The 16432-nt window shown below is 41.1% G+C and overlaps 1 protein-coding gene across 8 annotated transcripts in view; it reads left to right on the top strand.

Moving 5' to 3' along the window:
- atp13a3 (ATPase 13A3) overlaps positions 1-16432 on the top strand; it is a 116294-nt gene that overhangs the window by 87158 nt on the left and 12704 nt on the right. For all 8 annotated transcript variants that reach the window (XM_049587883.1, XM_049587887.1, XM_049587888.1 and 5 more), the window contains 15 exons: positions 4209-4295; positions 4387-4560; positions 7347-7571; positions 8016-8086; positions 8396-8479; positions 8690-8759; positions 10981-11115; positions 11649-11721; positions 12572-12703; positions 13223-13405; positions 13850-14007; positions 14340-14528; positions 14915-14976; positions 15564-15714; positions 15959-16078. In XM_049587883.1, the coding sequence (XP_049443840.1) occupies positions 4245-4295; positions 4387-4560; positions 7347-7571; positions 8016-8086; positions 8396-8479; positions 8690-8759; positions 10981-11115; positions 11649-11721; positions 12572-12703; positions 13223-13405; positions 13850-14007; positions 14340-14528; positions 14915-14976; positions 15564-15714; positions 15959-16078 (1878 nt within the window). In that variant the 5' untranslated portion in view covers positions 4209-4244. The remainder of the gene's footprint in view (positions 1-4208; positions 4296-4386; positions 4561-7346; positions 7572-8015; positions 8087-8395; positions 8480-8689; positions 8760-10980; positions 11116-11648; positions 11722-12571; positions 12704-13222; positions 13406-13849; positions 14008-14339; positions 14529-14914; positions 14977-15563; positions 15715-15958; positions 16079-16432) is intronic.

The following is a 16432-nucleotide window of genomic DNA, read 5'->3' as shown; positions in this document are numbered from 1 at the left end:
TAGCGCCCACAATGGGTTAGTGTGAGTGTGAGTCAGTCAGACTGGCACTCTCTGGTTTAAACGCCTGGCTCTGGAAGCATTTTGGTTTCTGTGAAGATGAATGGAATAGGCACCTGGAAAAGAGCCACACTATGTGCAAGTAAAATTATGTTTAGTTATGGGTCATTTGCCAGTTGAGCCCCACCCTGGTCAAACATTGACAGCAGATGAGACAGTAAGAGAGGAGAGGCTGCATGTGCCAAATTAAATGATAGCAAATCCATGAGTTCCGCTCCTCTAATCTCACTCTCTGGTTCCTTCAAGTGCCGATGAAAGAAGCATAGTTGAGTTAAATGCTTGCACTGTAGAGCCCTGGATGGGATGGCACCAGTTCCCCTAGATGCCTTCGTGAAATCCACAGTGTACCTTGAGGCCAGTAGCCTAATTAACCTCTCTTTCATACTACTTACACAATTTGAATCCTCACACATTCAGCTTCACTGTTTCTCTCAGTAACTCAGTGTAATGCATGAGCGATAAAATGGCATAGTCGTCTGCTGGAGCTTAGTTCTGCTTTTAGCTCCATGGGCAGATTGTCTGCATCCCAGCTGGTGTCTTCAAGGATCATCTTTTGACCCAGATGCCCCTCTCTGTCAATATCAATGCAGAGTTTACATACACACTTACACAAAGTGACAGTATGCTCTCCATGGCAGCTGACAGGTCTCTGGGGGACAACTGAGAGGAGCATGATATTGGATAACACACATATGTGATGACTCAGTTGGTCAGTGAGTGGGTGTGTTGACACTCTTAAGAGATAATCTCAGGTGTTCTGAGGTTAAACAACTGTTTTGGAAGTGCCGTGCACTCTTGTGGTTTCAGCATGCCCCATTTGCTCCAGTGAATTACTGACCTCTCTTAGCGTTCCTGCACTTTGTATCCCCAGACGGTAATATTTTCTTATAGCTCTGAGTTCACACTGGGTTAAATAGCTTTCACCAGGGTTCAGAAAAACATTGAGATTCCCGTTCACCCTGTTTCTCATTGAAGTCCATGTGCTATTAAACATTTCCTTAGTGCATGTACTTTTCTGTCTATGGTAGAAATCATCTGTTTGTTACTCACATAAATATAGGCAAAACTGAAAAAGTTTGATATCTCATGCCGCAGTCACTGCTCCAGGGCTGTTGTTAAGTAGTATTTCAGACATTTGGCCAATGTTTGTGGCTCTGTTGAAGACAAACAGTTGGAGTGCGGGGACTATTGATTTTGTTTCACAGGAGACTCTCTAATCACTAGACATTTTCAGTTAAACAATGCAGCACTGTTGTTGAGCTGACTTCACCACCACATGTGGTTGTTACTGTTTACTTTAAAACACAGCCTGCAATTTGTGTTAAATGTTTTATGCAGCTGAGAAGAAATCTAGTTTAAAATACTGTCTTTTGAAATACATTGATTATGGAATTGTAAGGCACCTGCTCAGACAGTGTTTATCTCAACATGGCTCTAAAGTTCATGAGGGGACACACATTCAAAGATAAGAAAAAGTAATTTATTAAACTAAAGTAACTGAATGATATACATAATAAAAGAAGCCGCGGGGATGTTTGGCTTGGATAAAATAAACAAAGGGGAACTGCCACATACCTGGAGAGGTGCCTGCAGGGAGCAAGGCCCTATGAGTAAAGCTAAGTTTACATTGCACAACCTTCAAAGTTGTCAGATGACCACTGCACTGTTCACACTACACAGCTTGCTGTCATTTAATCCAGAGTCTTGAAGATATGGTTTTCACACTACATGACTGACCGGCAACAGGGGCTCACACGCTATCTTTCAGGAGGCAGAATCCCCAATGAGGATGTCATGTGAGGTGTGGGTCGACCCAATCTGGGGTCAGGCAGGTGCTTACTAGACAAATATCAATCACAATGTGACAAAGCAGTGTTCTGAGGTATTCGGCTATTAACTTACAGAAAGAGCGCGTGTACCTTCCACCATCTGTTCCCCTTTCTCCATAACACTCTCTCTACCTCTGAGAGATACATTCACAAACCTTGGAAAGCTCCACAGTGCTGCTTTTCTCTTATGGCAAGCCCGAGCTGCCAAAGTATGTCTTATTGGAAAAACACTGTAAAATCTCTGCCTTCAACATGTGTCTTGTACCCTCATTGGCTGTATCTCGCCGGCAAAGTCCTTGAGAGGTCCAGATATTTAGCATGATAGACACCTGGGAAGTGTCTGCAATGTATCAGCAAGCGAACAGTTCCCACATAGATCTCGAGCACCGAGCCAACGCCGATGGCTTTTGTCAGAGAGTTCCAATAACTGTCAGTGAGTGGAAAATCTGGGCTGAAGTAGTGTAGTGTGAAGTCAGCATAACAGAAGCTAGATATTATAGGCTGGATCTGGTGTTGCCAGAAGGCCCTGATGACCAATCTGGCAATGAAACAGTGAGGTGAATTACAAGAACACTGCTGAACAGGCCACAGCAGGAGTCACCATGACTGTACTGAAAATAATTTAAATGTAATATATTAATCCATTGACCTTGGGAATCAGTATAACAATCTTGCACATAATTTGTGTCCATGTTTGTCAGTGTTCTACATCTGCTGTCTCTCCATTGCTCCACCACCATTTTTTAAAAGCCAGCCAATGCGCTTCTTACCATCAAGGCTCCTTACCTAGAACACCATGCCTTCATATTTCCTCAAAATCTAAGATGCATCAGAGCACCATAAGGAACCAGTCATATTCACTTTGGTCATCCATCACAATTAAGTCTCTGTGTTAGCGCTGTTATGTCCCCGTCTAGGGGAACAGGAGCGCAACATAAATGTATGAACGGTTGTCCCCTCCCCGGTCCCCAAACCAAAGGCTTGCAGCAAGATTGCAGTTTAAAGTAAAGTGGTTTATTACTGCGACAAAAATTAACTTAGACTGACAGTTGCGTAAAGCAAATATAACTAAGGGTGAACCAAGGCCAAAACACTATCTAACCCCAAACATAATAAACAAATGAAAAGACTTAAATAAATCTTACTCCTCAGGATACATCAGAAACAGGAGAAAAATATGCAAAGCAAAATGGCAGCCAACCCATACAGCTTCAAAGTTAATTAAAAAATGATAATGGTTAAGTACTGAAAACAAATAGGCTGCTAAATACTCACAGTGTTACAAAAGCACAGATACGAAAATCTCAAGTTTAACACTGATACAGTAACAATGGTTTGGAGGCCGAGGACAGAACTCTGCTGCTGTCAGACGACTGTCAACCAGCCTGTTGGGAAGCCGATGATTTTGAACTGCTGACAGTAGTTGGGGAGCCAATCAGCAGTCGACACACCTGTAGTTATGAGACAGAGATCCTCGCACACACAGAGCACTTACTCTCACACAAAACTCCAGCATATGAAGGACACAGAAAACGGAAACACATCAAAATACATCCTTAGCCGTAACAAGCACAAAAACTACAAACCTGCTCTTGCTCATGTTGGCCTGCTCCAAATTCAAGCACATTATTAAAGTATCAAGTCAATTCAGTTATTTTTAAAGAAAGTTTGTTTAGATGTTTTTATTGGTTTGTAGCCTGAAATAATATGCTTTGAGACAGATCTGAATTATTTACACCCTTGAGTTCTTTCCACTTCTTTCCTTTCTTACATTTTAGTTAATTTCAGTGTGTTAGTGTGAGCTAAATATCCAGTGAAGTGTTTGGGGTGGAAGCAAGGCTGGCTAATCGGATTTTAAGGGTCACCAGTCCCCCCTTGGTTCTGCACCACCAACGCACCACTAGATTTTGATACCAGATTAAATGTTAATTGGCTGCACATTACTGGTCCCCAATCCTTTCAGCTCACAAACACCAACTATGAAGTTATGTGTAGTCTATGCATGATTTTGCAACCATAGAAATGGATTAATTGCATAAAAAACAGTGAATGATAATTTGGGTTTTTCCCTTCCCTGTTGGGCTATTTTGCATCATTGTATAATAGGAGCTAAAAAAAATGTGATAAATGTGTTTATGACAAATACACAGCATCTTTCACACAATACTCTGTTGCATCATATCGCTAAAAAGAATCTTAAGATCCCGCCAGGCATGTCTGATCCTTTGGTGTCGAGCCAGTGTTTGAGTTTGCTGTTGTGTTGAAAGTGTTGAAATGTTTTCTGCACTGTTCAATGTGACATTTTGTCTGTTGTGTTTGCAGTGACTAAGGGAGGGGCTCAGCAAACTGTTCTGCAGCATGGAGAAGGAAGACCTGAAGGTCCTCAACAAAGGGGAAGAGGAGGAGATGGTATGCTTCTTTTTCATTTTCCCTGCTAATATGGGAATTTGTGCTTTCAGATTTAACAGACTACACTCACTTTTCTCTTTCCACCCTTCAGGAGCTGCAGGGCTACCGTCTGTGTCGTTGGCGGCTGGCCCTCGTGGGCCTCGGGGTACTGTGTACAGGGGGCTTCCTCCTCCTGCTGCTCTACTGGATGCCAGAGTGGTGCGTTAAAGCCACCTGCACCCGTACCACAGCCCGCGATGCCGAAGTGGTATTGCTGCGCTCCACGGTAGGTAACAAGTAAAGCTGCAATATTTGAATCTATTTATGCTTTGATAAATCATTTTCAGCAAATTTTAAAAGAAAAAATGCCAAACATTGTTCAGTTTCAGCTTCTCGAATGTGTAGATTTGCTGCTTGTCTTTATCATATGACATTAAATTCACCATCTTTGGGTTTTGTACTATTGGATGCACAAAACAAGCTAATTGAAGGCACCACTGTAGGCTTGGTGAAATTGTAAATGGCATTTTTTTTCACAATTAACTAAACAAAAAATCAAGAAAACATTTGGCAGATTAATCAGTAGTGACAATAACTGTGTGTGTAGCAGGCTAAGCTGTGAGGTTTATATGTGTATTTAAACTGATTGTTGAGTCATTAAAAGCCCTGAGATGTACTTGTATGGTAAAGTAGTGAACAAAAATGATGAATTAAATATATTGCTATCTGCTGTGGATAGTGTAAACGAGGTTAAACTGCTGTCAGATGTAGGAGCATGATAGGGTCGTGCCCATAGACGACGATCTTGGGGACTGATGATGGTCAGAACAATCTCCATTAGTTGATGCATATATATTTGCCCTTGTCAAGATGACATTTGGCTCGTTTTCCTATTAATGTCCATTTATGTATTGAATTATTAGAGAAGTAGAACACAACACATCCCTTAAGTTCAGTCACTTGCAAGAGAGAGGGAGAGAAGGAGAGAGCTGTATGGCATGAGCAGAAAGAGGGACAAAGACTGCTTTGTTTTTACTCAGTGGCCGTGACACTGTTAACTACTCTGTTGTTTATTTTAGCAATCATCTTTCTGTTAAACTCTTTCATAGATTCAAAAACATAATAACAAATCATTGCATACTAGACTTTATTCATAGACATTCAGACTGTAGTCGCTGCAGGATTGGATCAAGGATTGGCAGTCTAACAGGGTTACGATAGGATGAGCATAAAATAGATTGCCCAAAACTAGAGTGTATGGGACCTTGCACTATCCCAACTGCACCTATAATTACAGCTTTATGTAACTTTTATACCCCCAGTTTAAGGTTTTGTAAAACACCAATAGGGTTCATTTTTTTCAAACCAAGGTCCAAATGCTGTCAGGCACAGTTAATGTATACGTGTAGATGATATTAGGCTGAAGCTCATGAGCTTTTAAAGTTGTGAGTGAATACAACGGATGTTTTACAGTAGCACAGTAAATACATTGTGCCTTATTGATTCTTACAGACACAGTCTCAGTCACACCAACAGGAATGCACAGTAATTTGCCATGTGTCCAACAGTGTGTTCATAACATTCATGTTTGCGTGTATGTGTGTGTGTGTCTGCATTCCTTTCTCTCTGTGTTGGTCTCGTGCTCGAGTACATGTGTTTGAATTCTTTCCTGACCATCTGTGTGTGAATCCTCACCTCTGACTGTGGGTGTTGATTGAATTTTAAATGACCTCATTAGGGTTAAAGCATTAGGAGCTGCCTTGAAGTGTTAACATGTTTCTGCTCACTTATTAAAGAGGCTTGTTTAGATGTAGGATTTGGGTTAGGGTTAGAGTTGGGATTAGGTAGGGTAAGGCAGGGTCTGAAAATAACACCTGCCAAGGAGCAAATGCAGTTCAATATTTTAAGGTGGATGCATAAGGGCCAGAAGCTATATATATCTTGCCACCTGATGTTTTTTAGACAGGTGGCCTTGACATACTATGAGATTAATGGCAATGGTAATTCATTATATAGCACATTTCATTACATGTAAATTCAAAGTGCTTGACATTTAAAGACAATCACAATAATCATAGGAATACAGGATGAGTATAAGTCAACATGATATCAACATCAACATGATAAATAGAAGACACAAAACCATCAAGAAAATCAAATAAAACCCCCCAAAGCAAACCGGTTTGATCAAATGAGTACACACACCCACACAGACACTCACTGTAAGACTGGCAGAACAGGAAGGATTTAAGTTTGCTTTTAAATGTGAACACAGTTGTGCTGGACCTCAAGTCAGCAGGCAGCTTGTTACAGAGAGCAGGACCTCAGTAACTAAAGGGACCCTCACCGGAACTGGATCTGATTCTGGGTACAGCTAGAAAACCTCTGGCTGGTGACCTGAGAGGCCTGATCGGGTTGTAATCAATGAGCAAGTCAGGAATGTACAGAGGAGCCAAAAATGCACTCACTCTGAATTTGATGCCTGCAACACATTTCCAAAAAGTTGAGACAGGGGCACATTTAGCACTGTGTTACATTGCCTTTTTTCAACAACACTCAGGAAGCATTTGGGAACCGAGGACACACAATAAAATTCTTGGACTTGCCTTGCCCTTTATGTGCAGAGATTTCTTTGGGTCTCTGAATCTTTTGATGATATGTATTGTAGATGTTGAAATTCCTAATGCAATTACATTGAGAACAGTCGTTTTTAAATTGTTGGACTAATTAACCACACAGTTTTTTCTCAAAAGGACAATCTTTGCTTGTGAACAACTGTTTCAGAACCTGTAGCAGGCATCAAGTTTAGAATATATGTGCAATACACAATACAGTTTATCAGTTTGAACAGTAACTGTCTTGCCCCTGTACTGAATTCAACTGAATAAAGGTCAAAAATAGTTGGAAGTCGTTGCATTCTGTTTTTACACAGGGTGCCACCTTTTTTTTTTTGGAATTGGGGTTGTAATATGTTCAGATTTTCGTGTACATGTGAGGACTCTGGCCGCTGCATTTTTCAGGTTAACGAGTGAAAGTCCATTCCTACAGCTCTGTGTGTATTTGTTTGACCAGGATGAGTTCCGGCGCTGGTTCCTGGCCAGGGTGCGAGTGATGCTGGCCCCGGGGAGCAACCCCTTCCACAGCCTGGAGACCCAGACCACCTCCCCCTCCTCCCCTTCCTCTCCCTCCTGCCCCTTCTCCTCCCCCCCTCTGGCCAACGGACATACCCCCCACCCCTCCGATGGCAGCCCCGCTCAGGAGCTCATCAGAAGATATGCCGACTACCAGCCCACACAGGTAGGCTCCTGTCTCGCACACACTGAACAACCGGAGATGGTGCCTTTTGTGTATAGAAGGGTCGCCATTTTGTTTTATCATGTGTACTTATACTCTGTATTTACGTTATGACAATGATACTTCAGATTGTTAAACATATGTTACATAAAACTAAATTCTGCCTTGGCCCTTTTCTATCTCCCTCTCAGACACAGAGACATATGCACTCATTTGCCTCACTGCCCTTGTGGGTACTCTTTGTTAACCACACACATTATATAACACCTGATCTTAGCAATAATCTCAACAGTTTAAATATAATGTAATCTTCTCCACTGATCCAATTACTCAAAACTTTGTTATTGGAAAAGTATGTCGTGCTTTGTCTGACCAGTTTTGTGTTTCTTTTTAAATGTAAAAACTGTGTCCCTTCCCCCTGCCCCTCTCCTGCTCTGTCTCCCACAGATTCGCTATTTTACCTTCCATAGCACAAAGTATTATTGGAACGACGGTTTGCAGAACTTTGAAGTTTTAAAGTAAGCATTTTTCGATTATCTACAGAAACTTTATGGGCTATTTTTATACCAGTTTGCATGCACAGAAAACTCCCTCCTTCCAGTGAGCTAAATTGGTTAAGGGATTTATCTGGATGTTTGTATACAGTGAACGTAGCAGTATCTTTACAGCCCTCTTTGTTTACTCATAAAGAGCTGTAAAGTAAAATGGAAAGGAAAACAAGCCTTTGCATCACAACTGTAGTAAACATTAGAGTGTTGTTGCCACTTGCCAGCACAGGTATGTGTAATTAAAATGGTTGACTTTGTTCCCTGCTTTAACCCTTACAGCGGCCTGGAGGATCTGCAGGTCAGCTGCTCCACCATCCACTCGGAGCACAGTGCAGGCCTGACTAGGAACCAGCAGGAGTACAGGTAACATCTTACCTGTGTAAAGGATAGGGCATAAAACAGGAGGAGGATATTAAGGCCTGTTGGCCAGATTATTCTTTTGTGTGAGCTCCAGTAGCTGCAGTTTATGAGCCCTTTGCCCCAATAAGCATAGGCTTTGATTATGTCATGCATCCACATGAAGGTCTGGTTAAAAACACCTGGCTCATGAATGCCTCTTTCACCTCTTGACAGGAGACTGTTCTTCGGAGTGAATGAAATTGCAGTGAAAGTGCCTTCTGTTTTCAAGCTGCTTATCAAAGAGGTAGGACCCAGTTTGCATGAACAGCAGCAGCATTTTGTCTCAGTCAGAGTTTGAATTATCCTTGAATGAAAGACACTTTGTCAACTTGTGTGCTCATCTATTACGAGGTACATACTTTGTAAATGTTTTTTACTCCTCAACTAGTAGATATAGAGAGCTTTCCAGTTATGTGAATACTTGTGAAGGAAAACTTTCTGGCTATCTTCTTACTGTATCTCTTCAAGTGTGTACTGTGTATGAGGTATGTTGGATAATACAACTAATGCCCCCTGCAGACCAACACAGGGATGTGGATCACAACCAGTGCTGTGCAAGCTACGGAAAAAAATTATTAATAAGTTACAGTTATTAGTTATTACTTTCAAAAGTAACTGAGATACTTTACCAATTACTGCGTCTAAAACTAATTAGCAGTGTTGGGAGGGTTACTTTTAAAATGTATTCCACTACAGATCACTGAATGCTTGCCCTAAAATATAATGTGTGACACGCAACAGTGTCCTGGCTATGCATCTCTGCTATTGTCATGTGGCAGGTGCACTGCACACACAATCTGTTTTTGGGAAATGCATGCCTCATATGAATTTTACACTGTGTCCTAACAGCAAGCGAGCGGCACTTTCTGTTCACAATAAATCTGTGAAATTCGCACTTCTGCTACATCATGTAAACAATCCTATCAGCTCTGGGCTCGACATACAATACAGTCAACAGAAAGTAGGTTGTTATTAGTGATGGTCATTTACCAGAAACTTTGAGCATCCTGGTGATCTTCATTTAGCCAGCCGCCGCCTCATTTTTGCAGTGACATGAAGAGGTACCATACAGATAACTCCTTATCTCAGCTTCACAAATCAGCCGTTCTTTGTGCATTGTGGAACTTTCAAAATGAGCTAGAAATAGAAACAGGCGACCAAACCTCAGCTCAAATGGTGGCACTGCGTTGCTCACACTAAGTTAGGACATACCAATAGTAAACAATGGAATCAAACTGAAGATGTTTAGTGTTGAGTTAGAACACAGTGATAGATAATACAAAAACAGATTAAATAATCTGTTCAAATAATCTATTTTTAAAGATAGTTACTATTCAGAATACCACCAATTTAAACTGTAGTTGAATACAGTTACTCATGTTTTGTATTTTAAATCTGTAACTTAGTAACTTGTTTTCCATTACTCCCCAACCCTGGTAATACGTTTTCTAGGGAAAGTAACTTTTGCTTTACTTTTAAATATCTGTTTCAATTCTCTTATGAAGGCACTTACAGCTGTGTTATTTTAGTGTTGCAAAGTGTGAGAGAAGAAAATTGTCAATTTTTTTCTGTGACTGTACCCATTACTGCTATGATGAAAAGTAAATAGTGGAGAAATAAAACAAAATAGATATTTTGTAATAGGTATATTTATTGTAGCCCGGACAGGCCTTCAAATCAGCCAGCACAGGCATGTTTTTAATAATCATTTGATATTTGACATTTGACAGGAGTTCTTTATCACAGTAAGTCAAATATAATAAAAGCGATGTGAGTTTTTTACAATTACATAAAAACGCTGAGGTTTATTTTTTGTAATCTAAACAGTAATTATAATCCTTAACATAGACTACAACTCACCACCATATTTTTTACCTTGATCTTGAGGAGGAAAAAGTAATGTCCATATTGCCAGGATAGCGAGCTCAAATTGTCTGAACTTGTCGTCCATTGTTTGCAGTGACAGTCTAATGATGAACGATGGTCACCTGTTTGCGCCTGTCTGCTATGACCAAAACAAAAGTAATGAGTAACAAACCCAGTATGTGGTAATTATAATCTGAAAAAGTAATTGGTTACATGTCTAGGTGCTGTCAAAAGTAGTGGGATTACAGTAATAGTGACCAACTAGTCACAACTCAGAGAACCTGGCTCCCTCAGTGGCATTTTATGTTTAACACTCAATTGGAGGTATCTCAGTGCCTTACACCTTAAACACTGCTTAAGTGCGCATTAAAAATATAATGTCCATAAGTCTCAAGCTACATTACTAAGTGTAGATATTGTAAGTGGGATCATGCAGACATACGGAAACTTGATGATCTGTATTAAACAGATTCAGTATGTAGTGCCTTGGTTGTGTCCTCAAGCAGGCACCTTTTTTGTAACCTCATAGTAGTTGTGTCTTCATGTTCTCACCTCTGTTTTTGTCACACTAATCTGTGTCTCTCTGTCTCCTCCTGCAGGTCCTCAACCCTTTCTACATCTTCCAGCTCTTCAGTGTGATCCTGTGGAGTGCCGATGAGTATTACTATTATGCTGTGGCCATTCTTTTCATGTCGGTCATATCCATAGCTACCTCTCTGTACACCATCAAAAAGGTGAGTGCCATCAAATGTTGAGGCTTTTTATCAAATCAGATTTAGATGAAGATCTGGCAAAATGGAACTGAAGGAGGAATGAGATGCATGCTGTTCCACATGTTCACACACAGGTTTACAGCTCAGCAATCGTCTCCTTGTATTTGACAGTTTGTGACTGGGTTATGTTTAATATAGTTATGATTTAGATTTTCTGAAACTTGTTTTTGCACATTTTATTTACACATTAAGACACATTATTAGAGGTTACTGAACTTTTTGCTTGTATTCTTTTTGCCTCTTCTAGTTAGGTAGCCTAATCTGTCTGTTTGTGTGACTATATCACTTTGTCTGTTTGTCTATATGCTCCAGCACTTTGATCCAAAACATCAGCTACTGGCACATTGCCATGATATTTGGCAAACGGTCTGCTGTCACTGGCTACATAGCTCACAAACTCAAAGAAAATACCCACACAGTCAGACAGGTGGTCATTTGAGTCAAGAAGCTGTCTGAAGATTCTCACCTGTCTTCTTTGTTCCCTTTTTTTCCAGCAATACGTCATGCTTCACGATATGGTGGCAGCTCACAGTATTGTCCGTGTGTCTGTATGCCGAGCCAACAATGGTTTGTCAATTTTTTTTAATTTTTAATTTTTAATTTTTTTTATTTTTTATTTTTGTCCATTTTGTTGTTGTTGTTTTGCAGATAGCCTTTTTTAAATCATTTTAATAGTAGTCTTAGCCTTAGTCTCCTGCTTTTCTGGAGAGTTCTCTCCAAACCCAACCTGACAGTAGACATTTTTCTGCTTCTGTGCTTGGCCAGACTCAATTACACAGTCACACAGCTTTGGCTGTCCTCCAGATGGCTGCTAGGGTGGGACAGTGCAGACTTAGAGAGTGTGTGTGTAGTGTGTGTGTATGTTAGACAGTGGGCATAGCATGTATACATTTAGAAGCGTTTAGAAGCTTTAGTAATTCGGCACGTGCTTTAGAATTTATGAACGCCTTTTAAATTGGTGTCTGCAGAGATGCTGCACAAGCACTGACAGTCTCATCAGGTGTCTTATCAGCTGTAGCCAATTAAAAATAGCTCCATGAGTTGGCCAGAAGACAAAATTAAACTCATGCTGAGAGTATGTTAGAAACATTGCTATGGAAGTTTATACGCCGCTCATATTTTTGTTTATACATCCATTTACTGCACTGGCCCCTGCTTGTGATGCCTCAGCTTTTTTCCTGCTGCCTAGAGAAGTGTGAGTAATGAGAGATGTGCTGAACAAGACTCTGAGGCTCTGACACACAAAATATCTCCTTTCCCACCCCCTCCCCCCATCCACCATCTGCTACCATCGGCTCATTTACACACTTTGCACCTTTCTCCACACTTTTCTATCCTCTGTTTGGTTACCCACACTGCATTCCACCTGTCTGTATTTAATGCACATATTTACCGTCTCCTCTCCTCTTCCTGGCAGATATTGACGAGATTTTGTCGACTGATCTGGTGCCCGGAGATGTGATGGTCATCCCCAGCAATGGGACCATCATGCCATGTGATGCCGTGCTGGTCAGCGGCACCTGCATCGTCAATGAAAGCATGCTCACAGGTTAGAGGCGACATCCGAAAATTTAAGTCTGATAACTTAAGAGAGAGACTTGGGAAATATTTGTACATAAAGTTAAAGGTATAATATGCAGGATTATGTGGGTCAACTTCACTGCGACATCATAATGTTCAGTAAAAACAACCACAAAGTGGTAATTCTAGCCTTATTTTATTATTATTTTGCTGTGTTCAGGACAGTCCTGGGCACAGTGCAGGTGAGGTCAGGGTTTTATTCAAAGGTAGCAACCAGATGCCAGACCATAAGCTCCACCCATCCAAGAGGAAGCGACAAAAATCACATTCATAGCTCTGGAGAAAACGCCAAGCCAACAAAGCTTGCTCCAAAATGAGAGTGAATCTGGGGTTGGCTTTAACTTTTGCTGGCATTACAAACAGTAACCGACAATTCCTGCATACTATACCTTTAACAACCGATCACAGGATACTTCAAATGGCAAACTGCTCTTCCTGTAAATCTCCCAGCAGCCAGTCCTAATGTGAGTCTGTCACCCCCAATTAGGTGAGAGCGTTCCTGTGACAAAGACCAACCTCCCCAATCCATTGCCTGGGGAGAGGGGGGGGGAGGCTGACAGTGCCTACAACACAGATGAGCATAAGAGACACACGCTCTTCTGTGGCACCCAAGTCATCCAGACCCGCTTCTACACAGGCGAACTGGTCAAAGCTGTAGTGGTCCGCACAGGTAAGTGTGTGTGTGTCTGGGGATCTTTGGATGACCTATAAATTAGTGTTCCTTGATGTTTGGTGTAGAAATTTTGGTACTCAAACAGATTTTCAAATGTGATTTTATATATTTAAGTTTTACTGAGAGACACAACTCACTTTATAATAATCACACCTCTGTTGTTATCCTACATACATGCTGAATGCTTTTATAAGGACCTTAGTCTCTTGCTTCAGATGCTACATCCATAGAGTGAGGTTTGTTTCAGACTAACAATAAAAGGACTGCCAGAGGTCAGAAATATCCCTTTCATTCAGGAAGCCATCATATTACATGCTCAGCAGTGTAATCCTTCATCACAGCTGAGAGATCTGAGCCCCTGTCTGAAGGGAGGGGAAGCTCAAGATTGAATTTTGAAAAACTTTTCATCCAAGACTTCTCATAACAACTTCTTCTCACCAGGTTTCAGCACAGCCAAAGGCCAGCTGGTGCGCTCCATCCTTTATCCAAAACCCACCGACTTCAAGCTGTACCGTGATGCCTACCTCTTCCTGCTGTGTCTGGTGGCTGTGGCTGGAATTGGCTTTGTCTACTCCATCGTCCTCAGCATCATGAACGAGGTTAGAAATGGAGGAGGTGACGAGCAGAATAAACAAATGCCACTTTTCTGATTTTGAGTGAATGTGGTTTTAGAGAAGTAAATTTGTTGTTAACATGAACAGTCAGAACAGAAACATGCCCTGACACTGTTCAAAAGTGACTCTTGGCAGCTTATGTTGGGAAATGTCACATATTTGATTATCATACCAGGATCCAGCTCCTTCAACAAATGAGTAAGGTTGAGTGACCAGTTTCTGGAGTGCTAATTTACAGCAGGAGAGGGGCTGATCAAAGACAAGTGACTGTCAGACAGGCAAAAGTTTTCTTACTCCTCCCTCTCTGCCTGCCTCAGGTGCCAGCTAAGACCATCATTATTGAGTCCCTGGACATCATCACCATCACTGTGCCACCGGCGCTGCCAGCCGCCATGACAGCTGGTATTGTGTACGCCCAGCGACGCCTCAAACACCTTGGCATTTTCTGTATCAGTCCACAAAGGATCAATATCTGCGGTCAAATCAATCTGGTCTGCTTTGACAAGGTGAGTACTAGTGGTTTTATGACTGTTGTTTCTGCACTGCAAGTAGTCGCACTAACCTGATGGTTCTCAAACTTTTTCTGTCCTGCTCTCCATCAGAAGTTGAAAAAGTTCACGCCCCCCAACCCCACAATTTTTATCAGTCATTAACAATATTGGGGAAGCAACCCACAGTTTGAGAACCACTGCACTGACCTTATTATCGCTACAAAGAATGTTTCATTGTCTTCAGACCAAATAGAAAGTACACACCTCAGAATAAATGCAGACCCCAACAACACAGTGATCTGAACAGTCGTAGGACTAGAATATTTTAAGTAATTCAGAAACTGGATTTGATTTTATTCAATTAAATTCAAAGTTAAATTCTACGTTCTTTCTGCTAACAGACTGGAACTCTGACAGAAGATGGGTTAGACCTGTGGGGAGTCCAGAGGGTTGAGAATGGCAGGTAAGCCAGTCTGTACTCTAATTTGTCAAGTATGAAACTGCCAGAGTTTCAATGCATTTTTATCTGCATCCCACAGAAATCTGTGTCAGTCACAACAAGTGAAATTATTTAAGATGCCAATAGAGATCAACAAAATCTTCAACCAGCGAGTGTCCTCTTACCATTTGTTATTCAGTGGGACTGCTACTGTTGTCATGATAGTGTCATGATTTATAACTTTGATACAGTACCTCCAAAAATATAATGTTGGATACCATTTCCAATGCCATGGGGAAAATTGACATTGAGGGCAAGTGACTTACAATTTAATAAGATAAATCTGACAAGGCTATAACATGACAACGATGACATTTTTCCCCTGCTTAGTAGCAGAGAACAGCAGAATGACTGTAGTAAACATTAGCAATTAGAGAGAGTGCGAAAGTGGTATCCCTTGTATCGATTCTGTGGAAAATGAGTATTGAAACTGTTAATAATTTCAATAAAGCAGTTACAATTTCAGTTTTCCTCAATTGTGCCTCTCCCCCATTATGTGTCTCAGTAAATCCTATTTTCTCATCCACCTTCTGTTTCTTCTGCCTCTCCAGTTTCCATCTGTCAGAGGAAAATGCGTACAAGCAAAACCTCGTCAAGTCCCAGTTTGTGGCTTGTATGGCCACCTGCCACTCTCTCACCAAAATAGAGGGCCAGCTGTCTGGAGACCCGCTGGACCTCAAAATGTTTGAGGCTACAGGCTGGGTGAGTTTTTCTGGATCTATCCAAAAGCATAATGTTGATCAGGGCTGCACAGTGGGAATGTGATTAGTCAGGGTGTGTGGGGACAAATAGCTTTTTGAATGTATTTTATGTGTAGGCTATCATGTGACAAAAAGAGAAAGACAACTCTAAAGATATTCATTAAATATGTTTGAACATTCTTGATATCTCTTACGGTTATCACATTTTTCTGAACCTTGTTTTCTCTAAACCTTTGTCCGCTCAGATCCTGGAGGAGGCCACTGAGGAGGAAACATCTCTCCACAACCGTATCATGCCCACTGTGGTTCGACCTCCAAAACAGCTGTTGCCCACAGAGCCTGCTGTATCAGCAGAGCAGGACATGGTATGAACAGCAAGCCATTTGTTCACCAAGATAACCACAGGTCCTCAAAGTCTGGGGAATATCTACAAGCATGTCATACCAGTATAAACATTGAAATTTAAATATATACAGCTCTGTAAATCTAATGTTACTTGAAAAATATCAGAGCTGGAGTGTGGTCTTAGACATTTTTTATATCACAGTTTGTTGTATATTGGCCAAATATATATAAAACCAACATATTCTTGTGCCTCAATGCAACATAAGCAGGTACTACCACCAAAGCATAACAACAGCAACATTATTAATATTGTGAATGACTGCTTTATTTGTTTTGACATTTTGTTTTCTCACCAACTTGTCCCACTCTGCTCT

This window comes from Epinephelus fuscoguttatus, linkage group LG10, assembly GCF_011397635.1.
Source record: "Epinephelus fuscoguttatus linkage group LG10, E.fuscoguttatus.final_Chr_v1".
In the NCBI taxonomy this organism is placed as follows: domain Eukaryota; kingdom Metazoa; phylum Chordata; class Actinopteri; order Perciformes; family Serranidae; genus Epinephelus; species Epinephelus fuscoguttatus.
This window is presented reverse-complemented; position numbering and strand designations above follow the sequence as displayed.